General features: G+C 42.4%; 2 protein-coding genes across 5 annotated transcripts in view; one reads left to right on the plus strand and one right to left on the minus strand.

Annotated features, from left to right (window-relative positions):
• sugp1 (SURP and G patch domain containing 1) overlaps nucleotides 1-22,397 on the minus strand; it is a 59,494-nt gene extending 37,097 nt beyond the window's left edge. Inside the window, exons 1-12 of one of the 3 annotated variants that reach the window (XM_020518615.2) lie at nucleotides 22,265-22,397; nucleotides 19,754-19,955; nucleotides 19,049-19,143; nucleotides 16,540-16,782; nucleotides 13,531-13,654; nucleotides 13,084-13,238; nucleotides 10,214-10,337; nucleotides 6,724-7,055; nucleotides 5,523-5,629; nucleotides 3,826-4,003; nucleotides 2,686-2,792; nucleotides 373-518 (exon numbers count right to left, since the gene is read on the minus strand). In XM_020518615.2, coding sequence (XP_020374204.1) covers nucleotides 373-518; nucleotides 2,686-2,792; nucleotides 3,826-4,003; nucleotides 5,523-5,629; nucleotides 6,724-7,055; nucleotides 10,214-10,337; nucleotides 13,084-13,238; nucleotides 13,531-13,654; nucleotides 16,540-16,782; nucleotides 19,049-19,143; nucleotides 19,754-19,955; nucleotides 22,265-22,286 — 1,835 coding nt within the window. In that variant the 5' untranslated portion in view covers nucleotides 22,287-22,397. Of the gene's footprint in view, nucleotides 1-372; nucleotides 519-2,685; nucleotides 2,793-3,825; nucleotides 4,004-5,522; nucleotides 5,630-6,723; nucleotides 7,056-10,213; nucleotides 10,338-13,083; nucleotides 13,239-13,530; nucleotides 13,655-16,539; nucleotides 16,783-19,048; nucleotides 19,144-19,753; nucleotides 19,956-22,092; nucleotides 22,191-22,264 lie in introns of those variants that run through there. The other 2 variants (XM_048614310.1, XM_048614311.1) reach the window with 2 other exon arrangements.
• A 65-nt stretch (nucleotides 22,398-22,462) lies between these two features.
• The window catches only part of LOC109918680 (SURP and G-patch domain-containing protein 2-like), a 34,050-nt gene continuing 31,512 nt past the window's right edge, over nucleotides 22,463-25,000 (plus strand). Inside the window, exon 1 of one of the 2 annotated variants that reach the window (XM_048614308.1) lies at nucleotides 22,463-22,573. Coding sequence is in view for 1 of the 2 variants with exons in the window: in XM_048614307.1 (XP_048470264.1) it covers nucleotides 22,624-22,645 (22 nt within the window). In the remaining variant the exon portion in view is untranslated. Of the gene's footprint in view, nucleotides 22,646-25,000 lie in introns of both variants that reach the window. The other variant, XM_048614307.1, reaches the window with a different exon arrangement.

A 25,000-nucleotide genomic window follows, 5' to 3' on the forward strand; every position in this document is an offset into this window, starting at 1 on the left:
TATTGGAGAGTTGGCAAAGGAGAATTGGAGGTTGTTTGAAATGAGGGACATCACAGCCAGTTGATACTTACCATCCAAATGGAAATGCACCAGGATCAGCCTCATAGGCTAGATACACCCCAGCAGCTGGGGAACCAGAAACCCAGTAAAAATCAGTCTCTTGGCACAAAGGAGTGGGAGGGATTAAACAACTACCCACATTCTTCTCCTTCAAAATTTACTTCACTGGCACTTTTGAAGCAAGTACAAAGATGATGAGGAATGCTCTTCACAGAATGGGTGCAGGCTTCTTAAAGCTCTCTCCCTTTTCTCCAGTTTAGGCAAAAGTATGTGGATTTATTTCATATACCATGCCTTGGTCTATTTCTGTACCTGGGAACAGGAGCTTTGATGCCTTGACCCTCTGAGCCGAGTCCTTCACCTTCTTTCCAGCCCATTTTCATTAGCATCTGGTAACCAATGTTCTCTACTGTAATTTTGAAATCCTTGTAATCAGAGTAATCAGGCTCTCTTCCTTCCTGTAAGAGAGACGAGAGTGCAAAAGCATTCAGACATGGTACTGATGGGCATAGAAGTATGCATGTATTTATATATACTTCATCCTGGTGCTAAATGACTCTCATCCGTTTCTGGTTCAGCAACCCAACACTTTTAAAATTTATTTTCCTAAGTTTTCAAAACTCCCCATCTGCTCCCCTCTGCTTACTGTCACTATAATCTACTCCAGCCCTCTCCAACATCTCAGCGCTGTCAGTCCTAGGCCGGTGCAATGATTTGTATCAGTCCATAACTGTCAGCAACATATGAGGTTGTTGACTTGCTCGCCGAGCTGGCTTGTTCTCATTCAGACGTTTCGTCACCATGCTAGGTGACATCATCAGTGCAGCCTCCGATGAAGCGATATTATTCTACTTCGCTTGGAATTTATACTGTCTGGTCCGTTATGGTGAGTAGTGTCATTTCTGGTTTTGACCTGTATGGGTTTGTCTATGGGGTCCAATTCTATATGTTTGTTGATTGCATTGCGGGTGGAGAACCATGCCTCCTAGGAATTCCCATGTGTGTCTATGTTTGGTTTGGGCTACTACAGTTACCTTGTCCCAGTTAAACTGACGGCCTTCATTGCCTGAACATCAACTAGCAGCAAAACGGCATGACGAACTCTCCTTAATATCGATCGGTACACTCAGACAATGAAGGCGTAAAGACCGTTTTCTATAATGTAGACCTCTGATTCTATGCACAGCTTGGAGGAAACAATAATTGGCAGTGGATCTTTAGAAATCTAGCCCTGAAGCACTGGAATTCCCTCCATAAATCTCTCCATTACTCACTCTCTCTCCTCTTCCTAACCATTTTTTTTTTTTAAAAACACCAAAATTTTTGACCAAGCTTTTTACTCAATTGTCCTGATTACATCTGTCGGTGACTCAGTGTCGGTTGTTGTTTGATGACATTCCCATGAAACACCTTGGGATGTTTCCACCATCTTAAGAAGGAAATACACAAATACAAGTTGCTGTTGTTGTAAATTTTATTATGGATCATAAAATGGTGGCACTTCACATGGAATACCATAGATGCAAAATCTGTGACTTTCTGACATGCACTAGCTACCGTTGAGGTACTACTGGTGGTGCAGAACCTCGTAAAACTTATTTTTACAATTACTTACATGGGTCCAATCCTACTGACACACCCTGAGATAGAAGCCTGGGTCCTTAATTAAGGATAGCTTGAGTGAACTAACGTGAGCCATAGTCATTTAGTCATACAGCATGGAAACATACCCTTCGGTCTAACTCGTCCAAACTGATCATGTTCCCAAACTAAACTAGTCTCACCTGTCTGCAGCTGGCCCACGTCCCTCCAAACCTTTCTTTCTCATATATTTATCCAAATGTCTTTTAAACGTTGTAACTGTACCTGCATCCACCACTTCCCCTGGCAGCTCATTTCAGATACAAATCACTCTGTGTAATAAAATGGCCCCTCGTCCATTTTTAAACCTTTTCCTCTCAATACCCCAACCTAGGGAAAAGACCCTTGCTATTCACCTTATCTACATCCCTCGTGATCTTATAAACCTCAATCTCCTACGCTCCAGTGAAAAAAGTCCCAGCCTATCCAGCCTACTTATAATTCAAACCCTCCACTCCCAGTAACTTCGTGGAATTGGAAAAATTGCAAGCAATGGACCCCTGTCTTGTTTACTGAGTGCAGCATTAAATGAGCTGGCAAGTCTCTATTAAAATGTAGTGGATACAAACTGACAGCATACTCCAATCCCTAATCTGCATTGTGGAGGAAGCTTAACTCTTCATCTAAATCCATGCTGCTCCTGTCCTGGCAGCATTTGATGGGAACAGCTTTCCATTCAGTTTAAAAGTGTAGAGAGAGCTTTACTCTGTATCTAACCCTGCACTGTACCTGTCTTGGCAGTGATTGATATGGGCAGTGTAAAGGAGACCTTACTCTCCATCTAACCCCATGCTCTACCTGCCCTGGGAGTGTTTGATAAGGACAGTGTCAAGGGACCTTTACTTTCAGTGAAAACAGTAGAGGGAGTTTTACTCTGTATCTAACCCTATGCTGTACCTGCCTTGGTAAACATATAAAAGAGTTACCCAAAGTAGCAACAGCCATATTCCACTCTTTGTAGTAATTTTGGATAAGTTAACTTACCTTCAGAGCTTTGAATGTCTCCATGAATTTGTCCAGTTCATCAGGGGGTAGGAAATCTCCAATAAAATGTTTACCTCGACCCATCTCAGTCAGCTGTTCTGCCCATTCTATTAAAGATCATCAGAAATTGTAATAGAATACAAGAAAGAACTGGGTGAGTATATTGTTAGTGGTGCGCGCTTCCTAGTATCAGGGACATGATTTTAGAAGTGGGAATTGTCCTTTTGGCCCCTTAAGCATGTTCTAACTTTTAGTACATTTAAACGTGATCTTCTTCCTCAATGTCCACGTTCCTGTATTGTCCCTCTATTCTTCAATAACATCCAAACATCCATCAATCCCTGGATTGAATGTACTCAACAATAGAGTTCACAGCTTGCTGGGGTACGGAATCTCAAAGATTAGCAGAATTGTTAGGAGGCCATTTGGCCCAATATATCAGCACTGTATCTCTGATCATTTTAACTTAGTGCCAATCTGAAGAAGTCATGTCAAAACTTTAACTCTTTTTGTCTTCACAGATGCTGTCAGACCCGCTGAGTTTCTTCAGTATTTTCTGAATTTATGCCAATCTCCTGCCTTTTCCCTGTAACTTTGCACATGGTATCTTTTAAATCAGCCAATGCCCTCTTGAATGCCTCAATTGAACTTGTCTCCATCACACTTCCAGCAGTATATGGTCACATCGCTTTCAGTGAAAATATTCACATTTTAATTCTAAATTGTCAGCCCCTTTCTGATTCGGTGACCTCTAAATTTGTCAACCGGGGAAACTGTCAGCGTTGACCTGGTCAACTCCTTAAGACATGCCACAGAACATGACCAGGGGTTCTGAAACGAGGAGGAATTTAGCCCCACTTCAGTCTTTAACCATTTTCCCCAGTGTAGTACTATCAAGGGCCTGAAGGTGCACTGACGACCTCAGGGTGTCCCTGAGCACTTCAAGCCAATAAAACCCATTTGAAGGTTTCAGATAAGCACAGACCACCAGGAGACATTAAGGACATCTTGACATCACCCACAGTAGATGCCAGCTTGCTTATTAATCCTTTACAAGCCCCTTAAGCTAGATCTACACCACACTCCCCTGACCCGGTGTTTACCACTGACCTCTGCAGAATGCTGCCACCCCACATTTACCTCTAGTCTTCTCCATCTCCATATGTCGCAGACGATGTTCCCATGTACCAGCATCACCATCAATCTCTTCATCACTGTCATATTCATGCCTGTGATCCTGAATGGCTTTTTCCCACATCATCTGCATCTCCTGCATGGCTTGCTTGTGCTTCATGATCATGTCATACATTTGCTGCATCTGCAAACAAGCCAGAGGTTACCTCAGATATTCTGCCAAATACCTCCAGGATATTTCATCTCCTCACACCTTCCTTAGAATCCCACCTCCTCCTTCTCTTTCCCATCTCACCTCTGGGAAGTTTCAACTCCGTCTTGCATTCTATAATGCACACAACACTTTACACTGCCTTTTGATTTCTCTAAAATGATACTATCACGACCCCCTCACACTCACATTATGCAAAGCCTAATCTACACAAGCACACCCTGTCCAATCTGCCTTTAATGGTAATGTCTTTCTCTATAATGCTGCCTAGCTCTTCTCAGTTAATGACCCTATACAGCTGCGTCTTGCACTGTAAAACAACCCTTCCCAATTCCTCTTCAGCTCTCTCTCAACTCCACAGGACAGTCTCCCTATTCTGTTGATATTGCTGTACACTCCCTCAGTGGCCCTCTGTAAGTGACTGTCCATTTTTTCCCTTTATTCTTTCATGGTTACTGGTAACGCTTACTGGTAAGGCCAGCATTTGTTGCCCATCCCTTAAATGGAGTGCCTTGCTAGGCCACTTCAAAGGGCAGATCTGAGTCAACCACATTGATGTGAGTCGAGAGTGAAGACCAGGCTGGGTAAGAACAGCAGATCTTCTTCTCCAGAGGTCATCAGTTTGGATTTTCCAGAAATCAACAATTGTTGTGATGTCACTGTTACAGAGATTGGCTTTATATTCCAAAATCATTCAGTGAATTTAAATTCCACCAGATACTAGTGTGTTTTGACCCCACGTGTCAAACCATTAGCCTGGGCCTCAGGATTACTATTCTAATATTACCACACCACCACCATATTCCCTACTCCTTTACAAATGACGCTGCTTGGTTCTCCTCCTGTTGTAGCTGCATGGTTCAGTGTTGAATTCTCCCCCCATCTTTGCTGCTCCTAAATCTCTCAGCATCAGCTGCTGTTTCCCCTCTCTCGACAATTATCACTCACCAATAGCTGTATACCTTTTTTAACTCTTTCTTGCACTAAGTTCACTGGCCTAAGAACGCTCCCTCTCTCTCTGGATCTCTAAGTATTGTAAGTCACAGTCCCTATTGAAGTTCTTTTTCTAATCTTACATTAAATCAGCAGCTTCACAATGGTAATTAGGGGATGGATAATAAAATACTTGCATTGCCAGTGACACATTTAATGACTAAACTTTCAAAAAGCTTTACTTTTCAACTAGTTTGAGAAGTTGCTGTGAAAAGGGTGCATTTGGAAAAGCAGAATAAGCTTCAGTTCTTCAAAGCACCAATAAAGGAGTGAGCATAGTGCAAAAGTCAGTGTTCAAGTATAAGAGATTAACCAAAGGTGACTGCCTTTAGCTGGCAATGCTGCAGGTCAGAAGCAAAGCAGGACACAGCATTAAATGCCTAGAAACAGGCCGCCTCCAACCACTGCTGCTGCAGAAATGGTGGTGTCCTTCGTCACTGCAGGGCTGCACTCCCCTTGGTCACACCCTGCCATTAAAGGTTGTCTTATTGGGATTTACCTCCTGCTGTTCCTTTAACTGTTTCTTCTGTGCATCACTGAGTTCGTTGACTCCCACCAATCCGACCGGCTTACCTTTCTGATAGCCAAGACCCTTCAAATCCTGAGCTGCAATCACACACACATACACACAAGAGACATTACTTTCGCAAGAGTTAACAGGGTAGCATTTACAATAAGGCCCCAGGAACCCATTTGTCCATTGGCTCCATTTGACTATTGGCCTCCATTCACAAAGCACATAGCCCACATTGCAATTTCCCATCACTCTCCACTCCCTCCTGTACAGGGAGAGAAGGAAATGTTCAGAAACAGGGTGATTCCAGCTTCCACACAGCACGTGAAATGGTTACATAATCATACAATACAGATGGAAGCCATTCAGCTCCTTGTGCCGGAGATTAGTCCCATTCTTCCTGCTCTTTGCTCACAATCCTGCAAACTTTTCCTCTTCACATATTTACAGTTTGCTTATGTCTTTGGTCTCAATACCTTGCTGTGTGGGAGGGGAAATCATCAATCTGGCAATGCTCTCACTGTTGGGGCATCACTGCAGCAGGTCCATCTCCCAGATCAGCTCACTGGGTCAAAGTATTGCTAACTTTGAGCCCTGCTTCGAGCCATGATCTCTGATACAAATGTTAGTGACAGTCCATCAATCTAACCACACATCATGTGAGATATGGCTTGAATACAGAGTGCAAGAAAATGTACTTGCTACAAACCAATTTGGACTGGGTAGTGGGGGCTTCAGGCAACAGAGACACCCACTCAGGCTCCAAGAAGCCTAGAGTTAAAAAGGATGAAGTCCCTACAATCCAATGTGCAAAGCCAGTGATCAGCAACGAAGGCCATGTTCCTTTGTACCTCAGCCGAACGTAGAATGGACAGGAATTGTATCCTTGCTACAAGAGCTGAAACACCACAACCAGTGATAAGAAACTTTTACATGAAATAACAATCATTTAGCGCAACAAGCCTAATCCTTTCCTGACAATCTCAAATGCTCAATCTCCCATATCCCTCAAATATCTAACTTCTCCTTCTTAAAAACTCATTCACTTTCCCCATGTACACATTTATACTGTCCATCCTCCTTGGCAACTTACCCTACCACTCCAGGTTGCACCTCCCTCCTGTTCTTATCCCCAACATTCTGTGCCACACGTCCCATAAGACATTACCTCATTTGCAGAACTTACTTGTTAAGCCAGGCACTTGCATTGAAAAAGCCAATTCAGGAGGAGGAAGTTCAATTTTATCGTCTTCTGGGCCCCAGCGGCTCTTCTTTTTCTTTTTAAGTGAGGACGAGGAACAGGAAGAGGAAGGCGGAGGTGCTGGCACAGGTGTAGGTTCCTGGGGAGAGTCACTAGAAACAGGCTCAGGAGAGCTCTTCCGTTTCTGTGGGGTGGAAGAGGACATCGCCATTAAACTGGCTTGGACGGCCTTCTGCGCGATGGTCTTCACTTTGCAGAAAACTTCAACTGTGTCCCTGTAGTATCGATATGCATCGCTATTTTGATCATAGAGAAACCTACAGAGATGAAAAGAACTGTTCAGTACTTCTGTGCTAGAGAACTGTATACTTAGATTCATAGAGTTTAACATTACAGAAGGAATAAGATAGGTCAGTCCATTATGCAATTGCCTAATCTCAGAAAGAACCATCACTTTGTCCATATCATCCTTTCAAATATTTACTGATGCCTGTTCCTGTGGTAAATACCATTACAGATTCTACTTCCAATCCTCCTGATAGTAGGGCTTCATATCCCAGGAATCATCTACAGAAAAGAAAAATACTTCTCCTGAAGTCCCTGCTATTCTTGGTATTAACCACATGCCCAATGATTTACTGAATCACTGGTTGGCAGTTTTATCAGTAATGTTGACTACTTCCATCAGATCTGCACACCTTGTCTGAAGTCCTGTCTATCCTCATAATTAAACACCACCCACATGCCGGGCACCCAGGTAAGGTCCTTTGCATCCTCATCCCACCATTTATAAAGTAAGATTTCCAAATTGGCCAGAAGAACTTTCATTTATACAGCGTCTTTAATCTAGAACAAACTTTTCTCCAAGCCATTACTGAAAGCTTCTGTTACCTGTTCATAAGAACCTAAGCACTAGGAACAAGAGTAAGCACTTCAGCTCCTTGAGCCTGCTCCACCAAATAATTCAATCGTGGCTGATTTTCTGAAGAAGGGTCTAGGCCCGAAATGTCAGCCTTCCTGCTCCTCTGATGCTACTTGGCCTGCTGTGTTCATCCAGCTCTATACCGTGTTATCTCAGATTCTCCAGCATCTGCAGTTCCTACTATCTTTGAACAAGACCTCTTTGCTGCGTGGGACCTCCGACCAACGCTATACACTAGATACAGTAACGACATTTTCTTCCTTTGGACTCATGGCAAGGAATCACTGAAACAACTACATAGTGATATCAACAAGTTTCATCCCACCATCAGACTTAACATGGACCATTCTTTAGAACCAGTCTCACTCTTGAACGCACGCATCTCCATCAAGGATGGACACCTCAGTACCTCATTCTACTGCAAGCCCACGGATAACCTCACAATGCTGCACTTCTCTAGCTTCCACCCTAAACATATTAAAGCCACCATTCCCCAAGGACAAACCTTGAGCATACACAGGATCTGCTCAGATGAGGAGCAACGTGACGGACACCTGAAGGTTTTGAAGGACGCCTTCATAAGATGATGCTCAACTCATCAGTCACCAGTTTCGACGTGCCAAGGTGCAAACCGCAATGACCTCCTCAGAAGATACACAAGATACAACCAATAGGGTACATTTCGTCGTGCAGTACTTCCCTGAAACGGAGAAACTACAATGTTCTTTGCAGCCTTCAACATGTCATCGATGGTGATGAGCATCTCACCAAGATCTTCCCTATGGCTCCACTTCTCGCCTTCAAACAACTGCCAAACTTTAAACAGACCATTGTTCATAGCAAACTACCCAGCCTTTAGTACAATATCGGCCACAACAACACACAACCCGGTCATGGCAAGCTCTGCAAGACATGTCAGATCATCAACATGGATACCACTATCACACATGGAAACACCACCCACCACGTACACAGCAGATACTCATGTGACTCAGCCAATGTTGTCTATCTCACACCACAGGCAAGGATGCCCCGAGGCATGGTATATTGGAGAAACCATGCAGACGCTTCCACAATGGATGAATGGACACAGTGCGACAATCGCCAGATAAGAATGCTCGCTCTCGGTCAGGGAACACTTTAGTGGTCAAGGGCATTCAGCCTTCGATCTTCGGGTAAATGTCCTCCAAGGCAGACTTCAAAATACACAACAATGCAGAATCGCTGAGCGGAGACTGATAGCCAAGTTCCATACCCACGAAGATAGCCTCAACCGTAATCTTGGATTCATGTCTCGCTACAGGTGACCCCACCACGCTATTCTGTATCTGTAAAATCTTCCTTACTGTCCTATTTTGACAGTATTACCTTGATAAATTGTTATGATCTCTCTACCTTAATTAGTTTGTACAGTTTTTAAATTTTGCATGCAGTTCTAATCATTTAGTTTGTCTCCAGCACACCTTATTTTTAATATTTTGTAATTATCTCTCTGCCTCACTTAATCGGATTATAGGTCATCCCTTCGCTAGCTATTAAACTGTTGACACTTTTACTTACCGTCTAACACTCTCAGTCACCTGCACAGACTTATCATCTGACAATCCACTCACACTAGTTGTATGATCATAGAATCCCTACAGTGTGGAAACAGGCCCTTCGGCCCAACAAGTCCACACTGACCTTCAGAGCATCCCATCCAAATCCATCCCACATAACTCACTTAATCTACACATCCCTGTACACTATGGGCAATTTAGCATGGCCAATCCACCTAGCCTGCACGTCTTTGGACGGTGAGAGGAAACCCGAGCACCCGGAGGAAACCCACGCAGCCACGGGGAGAATGTGCAAACTCCACACAGACAGTTACCCAAGAGTGGAATTGAACCTGGGTCCCTGGCACTGAGAGGCAGCGGTGCTAACCACTGAGCCACCATGCCACCCTAAAGACAGACCTTTTGATCTCTCTGCCCTTAATCTCTCTGCCTATAAACTCTGGGTCTGTGTGCTCTGCTCTCTCACTGCACCTGACAAAAGGGGCAGCACTCGAAAGCTTGTGATTTCAAATAAACCTGTTGGACTATAACCTGATGTCATGTGACTTCTGACTTTGTCAGAATAAGGGCTCAGTCGTTTAGGACCAGGAGGAGAAAATAACATTTTCTCCACTCAGCAGGTTGTGCAACTTTGAAATTCACTACAGAGAAGGTGCTTTGTCACTGATTACAATCAGGACTGAGACTGATAAAGTTTTGGGAAGTAAGAGAATTGAGGGATATGGGGTTAGGGTAGGAAAGTGGAAGCAAGAGGGTAGATCAGCCAAGATGTCCCATGATGAAGCAAGTTGTGATGGGGATGTCAGATTACTTATACCAGCCCTTATTCTTTAAATTTCTTATTGCAATGGTGACTAGCCTTTAGAAGTATTCATTATTATGAAATTTTTTGGATGCCCACAGGCACGAGAGCTACGATACAAATACAAGCTTTCTTTTTCTTTCAAAATGGCTACGAGTTACGAACCAGGCAGCATGATAAAACAATGCTCACCAGAAGGCCGGATTGTCTCGATTGTCCTGGATGGCCATCTCTTCCACATCTGGACCCCCGTCAGCCACAAACTTTGCCAGTTTCTCAATCACACTCCGGACCTCCGGGTCGTCTGGGGGTGAAACTTTAAGCAGGCTATCAGTACTTGAGTTCAACTCACACACCCAACAGTCAACAGCCAATCAAGGTCTACAAGTTTGGATAGGTAAGAGTAGGATACAGGGAAAGCATTGTTAAATCACACTCAAGTGGTTAAATGGAGACAGTGTCCCACACAACTGCATCTAGCTCTCAAACTTGAGTTTTAACTGGCCATAGGACAGATCCCTTTGTAAACAATTTACTTCACTGAGGGCACTATGTATGACATCTCCTCTCCACCAATAGAAAGGTGGTGATTGGCAACAGTCAGTAATAAATCCAAACAGACATTCAGAAATCTCTTTGCCCAGTGAGGGGAACTTGCTACCACAAGGAATGGATGACGCAAGCATTCAACAGTGAAGGCCATGAGGGAGAAAAGACTAGGATATGCTGACAGGGTGAGATGAAGACTAAAGGCAGGAGTCAGGTGAAGAGCATAAACACTGTCATAGACTTTTGGGCTGATTGGCATGCTTTGCTTCTTAAATTTGATTAACTGAAAAAAATAACAAAAATGAGGACAGTGAGAAGAATTCAGAACCTCATCCCATTGATGGACCTGTCTTGTGTCCCTTTCAGTCCTCACCCGTGACCCCATTACTAATTCTGAACAGTGCGTTATTGCCAGTGTCACATCTTCAAACAACATTAGCCTGTATCCAAATGTTATTAAGTGATCTTACAGACCATTTGGCCCATTGTGTCAGTGCCAGCTCTCCAAATAAGCATCTCACTTAGTGCCATTCTCCATGTAATCCTGCATTTTGATCTTTTTCACATAACCATTTAATTCCTTTTGGAAGTGTCGGTTGAACTTACTCTACCACACTCAAGATGGTGCTTTCCAGATCATAAATGCTTATTGCATTAAAAGTTTTTCCTCACATCATTTTTGCTTCTTATACTAATTAATTTAAACATGTATCCTGTTCTTGATCTTTTCACAATTGATGACACTTTCTCACTTACTCTGAATAAGCCTCTCATGATTTTGAATAAGTCAATCAGATCTTCTCCCATCCTGCCCCTCTCCGAGGCAAACAGGCCCAATTTCTCCAATTTAGCTTCATGACTGAAATTCTTCAATCCTGGAACTAATCTGCACTCTCTCCAATGTGACTGGAAAACTTTTGTTTAAGTTGCAGTTACTTAATCAGGCCACAATAAAGAGCAACTGTACAACCAGCAAGTCAAAACTGGTTTTCCGCTTTTATGGAAATACTCGTAGTTTCTTTAGATGGTTGAACATATTTTCTAATCAAGGTCTTCAAAATAATACAGGCACTGGTGGCAATAGATGCAGATAAACTATTTCCTCTAGTAGGGAATCCAGAAAATTGGATCATAACCTCTGAAAATTAGGCTTTGTCCGTTTCTGTTTAAAGTGGGGTTTCTCTAACAGTATCTTGGTACCAACAGACTAGGACTTTCAATAAAAACCTTCAGTAAGAAAGAACAGAATCTTTTATGGTGATAGGAGGAGTTAAAAAAGCATTGGAGATCTTTGCCTTTAGAAATAGATGCGTGGAGAATTGATGGGCCAAATAGCATCCTCTATAATTCTACAGAACACAAAAACAAGGAAGTTATTTTAATTATTTTAAAATAACAGGTTATGCCTCAATTAAGAATACTGCATCCAAGCCTGGCCACCACACCAGAGGATCAAAGTCAAAGCCTTGGACAGGATGCAGATGAAATTTGCTAGAACCTGGATGATGGATTGTAGTTGAGTGGAGGAGCTGGGTTGCTCTCCAGAGAGTGGCGGGGGAGAATTACTAGATGTTTTCAAAATGGTGAGAGGTTTTGAAAGAAGTCTTCAATGTCAGAAGCCCAAGAATATATATTTAAGATAATTGGCAAGACAACCAGGGTCAACAAGGGGAACCGTTTTCCAGGAAATGCAGTGAGTTATGATCTGGAATGCACTGCCCGAAAGGGTGCTAGAAATAGATTCAACAAGACTTGAACTGTATAGGTTTAGAGGGCTACGGAAAAAGTAGCAGAGAAAGTGGGATTAATTGGATAGCCCTTTCAAAGAGTTGACAGAGACATGATTGGCCAAATAAGCCTCCTGCATAATTCAATGATCTGAACACAGATTAAAGGCAAAAGGATGCATTGATCTGTTTTTTCCTGCATAGTTTACACTGTCCCAGATAGGAAGTTAGTATAACCATTAAATTGATCAAAATAATAAATTTCAATTCATTGCCCGTTTAAAGAGACACAGTGCATGTGTATGAGTCTGAGAGAGAAGGTACAAGTGGCCAGGCAAGTATGGAGGGGGGCACTATACTTCTTCATAGTTCAGTAGATGTAACATTGAAATAAAACAAGAATCTATCATTCTGAAATCAAATAGCCAATATCTGTCTGGAGGACTGGACAGATATAGGACATGGATGCCCTGCAGAGTTTCCTCTTACATTGCCACTGGGGATTCAATCTCAGAAAATACATGTCGGTCAGCAGTGTACTGCACCATCTCACAGCTCAGACTCTGGAGATACTTTTTTTTTGCCAAAGTTTTCTAATTAAGATGAAGAATTACTAAATGCTTTGGCCAGATTTCAACCCATGATCAAGAAATACAAAGTCAATAATAAAACCCGCTTGGACTGCTGAGTGTTGGCATCCACCCCACCATTTGAACTGTGTGCATTCTTGAAGCAACATGTGAGAGTTAAATCTTAAAGACAGATTGTCCCCATCCAATCCCCTACCTTTTGGCACTGACGAAGGGGTGATAGTGGTTGTGGTGGTGGAGGTCGCTACAGGGGCTCTGGGCACTGACAGTCCAGACTGCTTCTCTCGTTTGATTTCAGCCATCTTTTTCTTGTAATAAAGAAATGCTCGGCTGTTGCGATCATATAAAAACCTACAAAAAGTAGTGAAAACAATTCTCAGCACCTTTCACCTGGTTAACAAGTTGTTTCAATCCCTGGGTATTATATGGAAGATACAAAGTTAGGTTCCTGTAGGAATGTTATCGATCCACACTCACATTGTACCACAGCTATCAAATCAAATAAATTTGACCTGGTTTACATTTCCCAACCATATCTGTAACCACAGGCACCAGCATGTAGTAGATGTAAATACTAACAATGACGTAGATTCCAGATGAATGATGTTAGCTCAAAAAAGAACACGAGATAGACAATACTCACGAGAAGGCAGGGTTATCCCTGTTGTTCTGAATGGCAAGCTTTTCAACCTCATGTCCCCCATCTGCCACGTATTTTGCCAACTTCTCGGCGACACTTCGGACTTCGGGCTCCTCTGGGGGTGAAACTTTAAGCAGGCTATCAGTACTTGAGTTCAACTCACACACCCAATAGTCAACAGCCAAACAAGGTCTACTAACATAATTGGAGGAAGAGCAGGATACAGGAAAAGGATGGGTTAAATGAAGGACAAAGGCAATATTGAGAACATTTATGATGTAAAACATTCCATGCAAACATTAGGCTTTATCAGTGAGAGAAGAATTCAAATTATTTTCTCCTCCATCCTTCCCATTTCACAGCAAAGGAATGCTCCACCAATGACAGTGTGATCTGATAAAAATCAATGCCCCCTTTGGATTTTAGATATAGGCAGCTGAGAGGTTTTGGAAGTGAACTGCAGGCTATGCAGTTCATGAATCTTAAAGAGGTTAGTGGGTGGAGGTGTTAGAAATAGCCTTAGAAGAACTTGAACAAGGGAAAGAACTCATACGAACATAGGATTTAGGACAGCTGTAGACCATTTGGACCATTTAGCCTGCTCTACCATTTGATAAGATCATCGCTGGTCCAGTTGTGGTTTCAGCTCCACTTTCCAGTTTGGTCCCCATAACACTAGAATCCCCGATTATGGAATGGATACAGGCTAACATATTTAACCTTCCTTCACAAACGAAGTCCTTCATCCCAAAAATGCTGCAGTCTCCTCTCTCAGTCATTAACCGTGACCAATATTAGGAAGAGTGCACTTGGTTGTGATGGCTCTAATGTCCTGATACCCTGCTGATACTCACTGGCCAGTACATGCATGTGACATGACTGATGAACCAGAGAGTGTCTGCAGGACTGAATCCACAGCAAAAGTCTGGGGAAAGGACTGTGGAGCCAAAACAAACACTTCAGCTGTCATGCCTTGAATTTCTCCTGTTCTTGCCACCTGTCATTGGCACGTTGGAAGAATTAACAGGTCAATGCTGAACCTGTTTGGTCATGTTATAAACATATGCTCCCTGACCATTGAGTTCTGAAGTCGGTACTTCTGGCTCAGAAGCAACGACATTATCCAATACACCATAAGAACCACCCCTCCATCACCAGAAACCATCTGCCCCACATGGAGGCAGCAATTCCCCTGGCAACGTTCCACTGGCAATGTGCTTCCCCAACTAGACGGTGATCAGGGCAGCCAACCCAAAATAATTCTGCCTTGGATTTCCATTGCTGCATGACTCTGATGAACATTTCCTAATACACTTTTGGCATTACACACACATAGCACCATTCACAACTTCAAGATTATCCCAAGCCCTTTCCAGCTAATTGAAGAATTCTGAAGTGTAGTTACCGCTGTAATCTAGAAACAAGGCAGCTGTTTGGGACAAAGCAAGCTCCCATGTTCAGCAATATGATAATAAGATCATCTGCTTCAAAAGAAGTTGATTGAGGTAAAAGTTTCAGGACAGAACTGATCTACTCTTCTTTGCCCAGTTAAACCTTAATCTTTAGGAATGATTCTTAGAATTCGGACCAGGGAATACATTTCACATGGAGGGGAGGAGTTTTTTTTCTCCCTCTATCAGTGGGTTGTACCCTAGAAGCTGAGGAGGCTGGTTCATTGAATACATTGTAGGCAGTAGGAGATCAACTCCCTAGTCAGTCAAGATCCAAGGTTATCAGTTTAGGAGGGTTAGGATTGAGGCTTCAATCAGGTTAGCCGTGATGTTATTAAATGGCAGAGGATGTTAGGCAGGCTGATTGGCCTACTAATGTTCCTAATTTGTATGAGAATATTAATCCTTCCATTTTGAACCAGTGGAAAATTAGCTTTTTTTTTTTGAAAAGTTCATTCACAGATTGTGCATGTCACTGCATTGGCCAGCATTTATTGCCCAGACGGCAGTGATGAATCAAACATATTGTCATGGGTCTGGAGTCACATGTAGGCCCGTCCGGGTAAGGAGGCAGTTTCCTTCCCCAAAGGACATTAGTGAACCAGATTTTTTTTTCCTGACAATCAACAATGCTTTATGTTCCTTATTCATTATAATGGATACAGGACGCTCATCTCTCCTTATTTATCTTGGGTTTAGCCATTTACCAGCTCTGAGCAGAAGATTATTTGGGTCCCAGGTAAGTGAATCAAACTCAATCACTGTGAAGTATTCAGTGTTGTACTGTGGGCTGTAGTACTACTAGGTGTGCTGTCTTCTTGGTCAACACGTCTAAACGAACCTATATCTACTCCTCCTGGTAGCACAAAAGATCTGGAGATGAAAAGAGAAGCTCCCCGATGTCCTGGCCATTATTTATCACTCAACCAAAACCTAAAGACAGATGATCTGGTTATCACATAGCAATTTGGGAGCGCTCGCTGTGCACAAATTATCTGCCACATTTCCTTCGTTACAGTAATGACTATCCATACCATTCCTTTATACGTACCAATTTCATTCACTCAAGAAATCCTGACTAATTTTCTACAGCAAATGGTGCCATTTCCAGACTAGTCACCAATGACAGACTAATCACTAACTTATTACAAAAGAAGAGCCTGCTCTTCTAACGCAAATCCCCCCACTTCAGGATTTTCTTAGACTACTATGGAATGGTATTTCGAAACTCTCCCACTGCCTTTCCCAATTGACTGTTATTCGGTCAATTAAATATTGCTGAAATTAAGTTAGTAATGTGGATAACATAGCACCCAATTTGTACGACAGGGTACTAGTGTAGAAAAACGTAAGCCATGGAAAAGGAGACTGTACATCAATCAGACAGGATTCTGACTGACTCTTTCTAATTCAATGCAGAGAGAGCTGAAGAACTGAATTGAGGGCAATTTACCACCTTCAGGTAAAATGGGACTAAACAAATACCCCAACGACAAACTTCTCACCACAGCAGCTGTTAAACATGTAGATTCAACATCAACGATTAAGCAACGCAAGTTACCTTTCACTTCAGCCCACTGCTCAAGGTCCTCATCCTCCTCCTCTTCATCATCTGGTGATTGGAAGACACTGGGGCGGGCTGCGATTGGTGTCTGTTTGGCATGGGTGTAGTTCTTCATCTGATTTAACGTGCTTCCCAAAGATGCTACTCCTAGACCGGGTCGCTTCCCAATCAGAATCTGCCTCTTCTGTACCTGGGTCCCTGAGGGGCTGGTGGAGTTACTGCTGTTGCTTGTTGGCGTCCCTTCAGGGGGTAAAGAAAATTAAGGATCAGTGGGTCGAACATGGCAGTCAAAGACAAACAAAAGTCCATAGCACATATCACGAAGTTGCACTAAAGTCCCACTCAACACACACAACCCACCCCAACCCCTCTGTTCAAGTTGTATGGTAGAGTTATTAATTGGTCTGAACAGCACAACACGATATTACAACAACTCATATATCCTTCATTGATCTTCTATGGTTTTCGACTGGCACTAGGAATGAAGAGTAAATGCAGTCTTCAAACGAAGCTGTTAGAGGGGTGGACATTTGAACGAGGTGCACAGGCCTATTTCAGTCCATGTTTATTTGAGTAACATTTTTATATTTCTATTTCAAATTTTGTTCACACTTATAATATAAACTCGGCACATTCTAAAGAGAACTTCTGCCAGTGATGAAGCTGCAATGCAGGAACAGGATGAAGCCTCAAGCTTTTTCAAACATTCAACCTATTTTAACTTATTTTTCTAATCCACTTGTTCAGAAATGTTATTACACGCCTCTGGACCAGGTGGAACTTGAACACAGGCCTCCCAGTCCAGAAGTAGGGGTACTACCACTGTGCCACAAGAGAGTATAGACCATGAAATATCTGTATCTGATCTCTGTCCAGCTGCAATGGTTCCATAACCATTAATATCCTTGACGTGTAGGTGCCAGTGTTGGATTGGGGTGGACCTATATATATGTTATATATAGGTTATAACCTATAACCAGGTTATAGCCCAACAGATTTATTTGAAATCACAAGCTTTCAAAGCACTGCCCCTTCGTCAGGTGAAGTCAACTCTGCAAGCTTGTGATTTCAAATAAATCTGTTGGACTATAACCTGGTGTCATGTGACTTCTGACATTAATATCCTTACCCAACAAAAGTTCAAGCACAGTTTTGAAGGTCCTGTGGTTCAGTGGGTAGTGTCCCTGCCTCGGGCAGGAAGGTCCAAATTCGAGTCCTAAGGCAGGACTTATTGACCATGGAAGGTACACTCATGACAGTTCAACACGTTGATAATTAGTCTGCAAATTCTTCCAAAGCTTCCCCATGATACCCAAAGGAAGAAGGTATGTTTGAGAGAAACCGTGAAACAAAACTTCTGTTTTGCAATTTTCAATTGACTCTCAGCCGCCAGGCTTTTTTTTGGGAGGAGGGTGCATGGAAGAGACAGAGAGTGAATTCCAGCTTTTCATTACATTTTTGTGAAAAGGTCTTCCTGACATTACCCCTGCACATCCTGCCTCAAATTTTAAGTTTTGCACCCACTATTCTGGACTCCCTGCCATCAGAGGAATAGTTTCTCTCTCACTCTCTCAGCCATTGCTCTCACCATAATCATCTCAATTAGATCACCCCCTTGATCCTGAATACTCAAGGGGATACTAGGTTATGGGCATAACAGCATAATCATAAGATGACAACATAATATAGACAAATTCCATTGTAACTGCAGACAGAGGCATTAACTTGAATACAAACTGAAGGACTCTGACACATCAATGGGCTGAGCGGTGTTCTCGTTTCCTATCCTGTTATATCACTAGTTTTCTGGTCACCTCATCTGGAGTCACTGAATCATAGGGAGCATTAAGATATCAGCTGCTCTCCATGGCATTTTGGGATTATCTAGTGAAGACAGACTGAGAACACTGGACGTGTATTTCTACAGTTTCAAGAAATGAGACTAAATCACAATAAAATTACAAAATTCTATAGGGTGATGTAGATAAGACAGTCCTCCTGGTTGGTGCATCTAGAACTAGGAGACACAACCTCAAAAAAAGAGATAGGCTATTTACGACTGAGATGGTGAAGAATTTTCTCAAAGAGCGATAAATCATTGCAATTTTCTACCCTAAAGGTCTACGAAAGCACAATCATTGACCACATTCAATTCTAGAGCCAAATAACATCAAGGATATGGGGATTGCGTGGGATTGATGATCAGCCATGATTTAAATAAATATTGGAATATGCACAATGGGCTGAAAGGCCTACTCCTGTTTTTACGTTTTCATGTGAACATGTAATAGCGTGAGCCTAAGTCAGCATTTGGAAAATGGATCAAGAAGGAAGCCACAGTGAAGGTCAAATATGCACTTATATGTAGCAATCAGGAGCAGGCAGCATATCAGACCACAACCAAGGGCACTGAGGCAAAGTGGAGTATTTGAACTGTTGGACTTTTGGAGGTCTGCTATGTAAGTTATCCTACAAGTAAGCCTGACGAGATCTGCATTCTCCTTACCTGTACTTGCCTTCTCCTTCTGCATCTTTAGGAACTGCTGCAGGAAGCTCCCATCATTGGCAAACTTGTTGGATGTATTCTTTTGGTCATCATCTCTGTAGAATAATTAGAATGATGGTGAATTCCAGCAAAATTTAGACCCAGCCACAATACTACCTATGAATTCAATGTGACATCTTTGAAAATTGACTTTACACAACAAATAGAATGATCTTTCAAAAGCAACTTAACCTAGTAGAAAATTAATGGGAATTATGCCCATATGGGAGTAATATTAGTGTATCAAAGCTTATGTTGCATGTTAAACATAGGCTTTGGGTTCAAGCTGAATCCAGTCAATGAGTTGAAAGTGCTCTCTTAGGGTACATCAAGGATCTTTTGCGAAATTAGTTTGGTCAGCCATGGCTTGGTTTTTGTTGGAAATGGGAGAACAGTGACAAATGAAGACATTCAACATCTATTTAGCATTCAGATGGCCCCATACTGTACCTGTCCTGGGCATGTTTGATGAAGACAGTGTAGGGAGAGCTTTACAATGTATCTAACCCAGTGCTATACACGTTGTGATCATCAATTGATGCAAATATTAGGAAGCCTAACAAGAAACATGTTAATCCACAGTACTAATCTCCCTCACCAAAATAAACCCTAATTAAAAGTGAAGCACTGGCTACACGTCAATAAAGAGCAATAATCACCACGTACTCAGCAGCATTCACTTGCAGCTTTGTGAAACTGTCCTTTTTAGCCTTTGCCATTTTGGCTTCAATTTCTTTTTTCTTCTGTGCTATCAGCTCTTCTTGTTTCATTAGATTCACATACAATTTATTGGGTCTGTTAGAAGAGCCCAGGCGCTCAAGACTGAAGGATCGCTCACTGCTGGACTTGGTGGCACCACCAGCCTTACCTACAATAAAGAATTAAAAGATACAGTGTCAGTCAAAGAAACATCTATATGAAGGGAAATGCAAAGCTTACCCTCGAGTGTCAATTACTGCTTTCCAAAAACATAAAATGTGCACTGAAATAACTGGACACACCTGTAACCTAAGTTTAAAGGACCATTGAAACTTTTCAAATACACAGAGGCAGTCAGATCGTTCCTTATTATTCAAATCCCCAATGAATACAAACATATTACTTTCCACTCTTGGGATTATCCCTTCATCCCAGGAATCAATCTTATTAACTTTCAGTGCTTCATCCTCCATGGCAAGTCCAATGACTACAGACACTCAGTTGGGTGCATATTAGACTGAGACCAAGGTGGTTTTGGGGCACTAAAGGAATCATGGGGTTTTGGGATAGGGTTGATGTAGAAAACAATTACTGAATAGCAGAGTTGGGTCAATGGACTATGCAACTACTTCTGCTCCTATTTTTATCATCCAAACTGTTAATGCTATTTTAAGCAACATTCAAGGTCACTGATTTGATACATAAAAACATCCATGCAATCAGGGACCATAAGGGAGAGGGGTGGGATTGGTCATATGTTGATGCAGAGGGAATTTTCTTGGAAATAAAGTACTACTCACCAGTGGAGCAAATGGCGTTTATTCAATTTGGGAGGAGGCAGGAGGGTCAGCTTTGGATAAGTACGTGGTTTGGCTGAGGCGAGAATCGAATGAGATGGATAGAGCAAAGTTCATCAGTTTCTCACTGAAGAATGGGGGTTCAGCACGCAACATAATTAATGAACAGTTTTGCAATACAGACCGAATATTGGAACATGTTACGAGGACAATGAGACATCATAGTCCACCAGTACACTCCTACAGATACAACACAGTACTCTGTTAAAGGATAGTGAGTCCACACACAATGACACCTGCAGTCAACTCTTTACTGGTTTCTGAGAGTTACAAAAAAGTGATTTATACTCTTATGGATATTTACAAAAATATATAGGCATTGTCTGGTGAGGTTTGAGGCTCCAGAACCGTCCAGATTAATGATATCCCTCTTCCATGTGGTCACAATTTAGAAAATACCCTGATCTTTGCCACTACATTAATAAACACCAAAATAAAATTAGGAAGAGCTGAAGCTACATAACTGACTAGTCTGTAATTGTGAAAAACAAAGTCAGGTCACTGACATTTCAGGCATGTAACTCTTCATTAGAACACTACATCAACAGAATCATTGTATCATTTTGTGCTGCAGCAAATACCATATCAGCAGCATTCATAACCCTGGGTAACATGTAAACAATAACAGAAGTATTCCAAAAATTCATAATGTGTGCACAGCTGATATCCAAATCAGTAAATAACAGGATGTGGAAATTGATAAATTTTAAAAGTACCTTAGACAGCCCAGACCGTGGCTGCACTTGTGAGATACAAAAACAAAGTGTTTGCCAGTCAAAATTGATCCTTTTTTAAGATTAAATAAATTGACAACTCCTAAAGCATGAGCAAATTACAGCACAATGGTTCAGTGGTTAGCATGGCTGCCTCTCAGCACCAGGGATTTGGGTTCAATTCCAGCCTCAGGTGACTGTCTGTATGGAGTTTGCACATTCTCCCTGTGTCTGCACAGGTTTCCTCCCACAGTCCAAAGATGTGCAGATTACGTGGATTAGCTATGCTAAATTGTGCATAGCGTGCCAGGATCTATAGGTTAGGTGGATTAGCCATGGGAAATGCAGGGTTAAAGGGATAAGGTAGGTGGGTGAGTCTGGGTGTGATGCTCTTCAGAGAGTTGGTGTGGACTTGTCGGGCCGAATGGCCTGTTTTCACACTAGAAGGACTCGATAAGAAAAATTACAAGTGAAAAATCGGATGCTTCAAGAATTTTTTTGGTTAACAAATGATAGCTTAACAACTCAAACAAGGAATAAGAGCCTCCGCCGCTGCCAACACCACCACCACACTGTAGTTTCCCATCAGTAACATAGCACATAGTAAAAACAGGGATTAATAAATACTGAAGACTGTAAGTGGCAAGACGACATTCAGTTCGAGAAAAATTGAAAATACTCCCCCATAACGGCGGGTAATCTAAATTCCCAGCCCCATGGGTGGAGTAGTACCCACCATCAACCCAAAAATACGAGCACTAATCCCGCTATCTCCTTTATTTATGCTTGATCCTGGAACAGAAAGCGATTTTGTTTTTTTGAGAGCATTTTCCTTAATTGTGAATCTCATTATCTCTGGTGGGACAGTATTAATGCCATTCCCCATCCCTCAATACCCTAAAACCTACCTACATCTCCCTCCATCGCCATGGCTTCGATTCCTAATGCCGTCACTTCCGGATACGCGTCATAACCGTCATTTACGACAGGAAACTGTGTCTCGACGCGCAGAGCTCTCTGGGGGTTGTAGTTTAATGTTCCGTTGATCTCAATGGCAGGCGCCGATGAAAAACTACAAACCTGTTTTTTAGGCCCGAAAGTACCAGAAACTCATTCATCGTTCCACAGTGCCGCAAACATTCGCACTGGGACGTGGAATGTTGTGTTGTTTTCAATTGAACGAAGCGTTTGAAGGAATGCTTTGGATTTCGAAAGAGGTGCGCACGATGCTTCCGGTGGGGGGAGGGGAAGTGACGCGCCGGCAGCAATGGAGGAGAGGTTTTGTCCAGGTTTGTGGGGTTCAGGCGGGGAGAGGGAGTGGAGTTGGGGGAGGATGGGGATCGATCTGGGATCACACCCTGGGCCTGGGGACATGGCCAGAGGCTGAAAAACTGAAACCCCGCTCTCACAGCGGTTCAGAATGTAGTGGGTTCGGTGGCCTGGGCCTGTATGCGGTAACCAGGGGCAACCGTGCCTGGTGTGGCTCGGGGTAGAGACTTGGCCTGATCCTCACCCCGGGGGCGGGGGTATTAGAGAGAGGGGCTGGTAAACAAAACCCTTGTTTTGGGGGAAGGGGAGTGGAGATCTGATAACATTTTCCCGTCCGTCATTCCGGGAATGGTTGCTGACTCTGTTCGAATGCATTTCTGGAGATTTCACGGCACGAAGATCCAGTCTCTGACAGACTTACACTGAAACATAGAAACTAGGAGCAGGAGGAGGCCATTTGGCTCATCGAGCCCACTCCAACATCCACTATGATCATGGCTGATCTACTTCATCAGCGTCATACTCCCGCGCACTCCCCATGTTCCTTGATCGTCTTTTCTGTCCAGAACTCTTTCTCTCTTCAGTATATGTATGAAGCGTCTTCGCTTTCATAGCTTTACCTGGTAGATTTCCACATAAATGAGTAAATTTCTTCTCATTTCAATTCTAAATGGCCTACACTTTATCCTTGGACTGCGACCCCTTGTTCTAGATCTTCCCCCATCACGCCCCCAGCGTTGATTCCTGTCGTAGTCACTGCCTTCAACTCCAACAAAAACCCATTTATTCCTACTCCACTTACTGTGTGTTAAACAATTCTAATCCATGCCAATCTTCTGTGCTTTAAATTTGCACACTACCCTCATGTCGCATTTTCACAAAAGCTTTTTGAAAATCCAAATGCAGCACCTCCATTAGTTCTCCTTCATCTGTTCTACTGGTTACATTGTCAAAAAACTTGTTTTGGCAAACATGATTTCCCTTTCAGAAATCTGTACAGACTTTGTCTAATCCTGTTGATATTTTCTACGTGCCCTATCATTGCATCCTTTATAATAGGCGCCAGTGATTTAATTATTACTGATGTCAGGCTAACTGGTCTGTGAATTCTTGTTTTTTCCTTCCCACCTTTCTTTGAATGCAATGTTACATTTGCCATCATCCAATCTGTCAGGACTGTTCCAAAATCTACTTGGTCAGAAAATGACAACCAACATGTTGACCACTCCCATGGCCACCACCTTTAGTACCATGACATGTAAATGATCAGGTCCAGCATTTTTATCCAGTCTTGCTCAGTTTTCCTCATTTCCATATTCTTGTAACTAAAATAAAAGTTCAAGGAATATAGTCATAAATGTCAATATTTTTAATCCATTGTGATGTTTGACCTGGGTTGCTTGCAGCAGTCTCTTAGAATTTAAGTTTATATTTCTAGAGACTCCAGGCTAATTCTGGATTGCCATCACCGATACTACCTCCCCTGTCTGGGGTAATTGGGATGAAAAGGCCCTGCATGAGGAGAGGGCTTAATAACTCCCCATCAGGGTAACAAGATACTGTTTTGCCAACAAGTCTGCTGTTCTGTGCGTTCAGCCCCAAAGGCAACAAAACCCTTTATGGAGAGGGAGTTGATACTCCCACTTGGAGTAACAAGGGCTAACTGGCCTTGCATGGGAAAAGGGGGAAGGATCTGAAATCCGTTACTCAATCAACCTTCTCAAAGCAGCCATGTTCTGACATTTAAGGATATCCTAACTCTTAAATAGATTAAGAAATCACCCCAAATGGTGGAGATCTAAAACCCAAATTCAAAAAACTCTGGGATCACAAAACTATCAGCATTTCATTGATTAATGTTTCGGCTGTGGCGTGCCCTCACATTTTTTTATCTCATGCTGACAATTCTGTAGCACATACAGAAAATGTTCCGTCACTGCTTCTTGATAAAGTACTTTGTGCATTTGTGTGCAGGAAATGCTGTTTCTTCTGTTCAAGTTTGAGCCTCTCTATGGGTCTGTTTAAAAACTGTCTTACCCTGATACAGTCTTCTTCATTTATATCTGTAAGCAGTAGGATTGAGTTATATTATGTGTATAAAATCCCTGTAATGTCAACTGCATGATCTCCAGTATAGTGAAATATTTCTTTTGTTAAAATGGTTTCTGTCATATTCATATCTATTGCTGGTACTAATACCTAGTCCCATATAGCTGTGCCTCAAATTGGTAAACCATATTCCTGACAGATTTATTTCTTTTTGGAACCATTGTATAACATGGGTTACTTGTTTTAATCCCTTCGAATTTCAATCCCTGCCTAGTGATCAACTTCAAAGCACAAATCTGGGGTGTGCGGAAATTTCACATGTTTAA

This window comes from Rhincodon typus, chromosome 29 (genome assembly GCF_021869965.1).
Source record: "Rhincodon typus isolate 14 chromosome 29, sRhiTyp1.1, whole genome shotgun sequence".
NCBI classification, from domain to species: Eukaryota; Metazoa; Chordata; class Chondrichthyes; order Orectolobiformes; family Rhincodontidae; genus Rhincodon; species Rhincodon typus.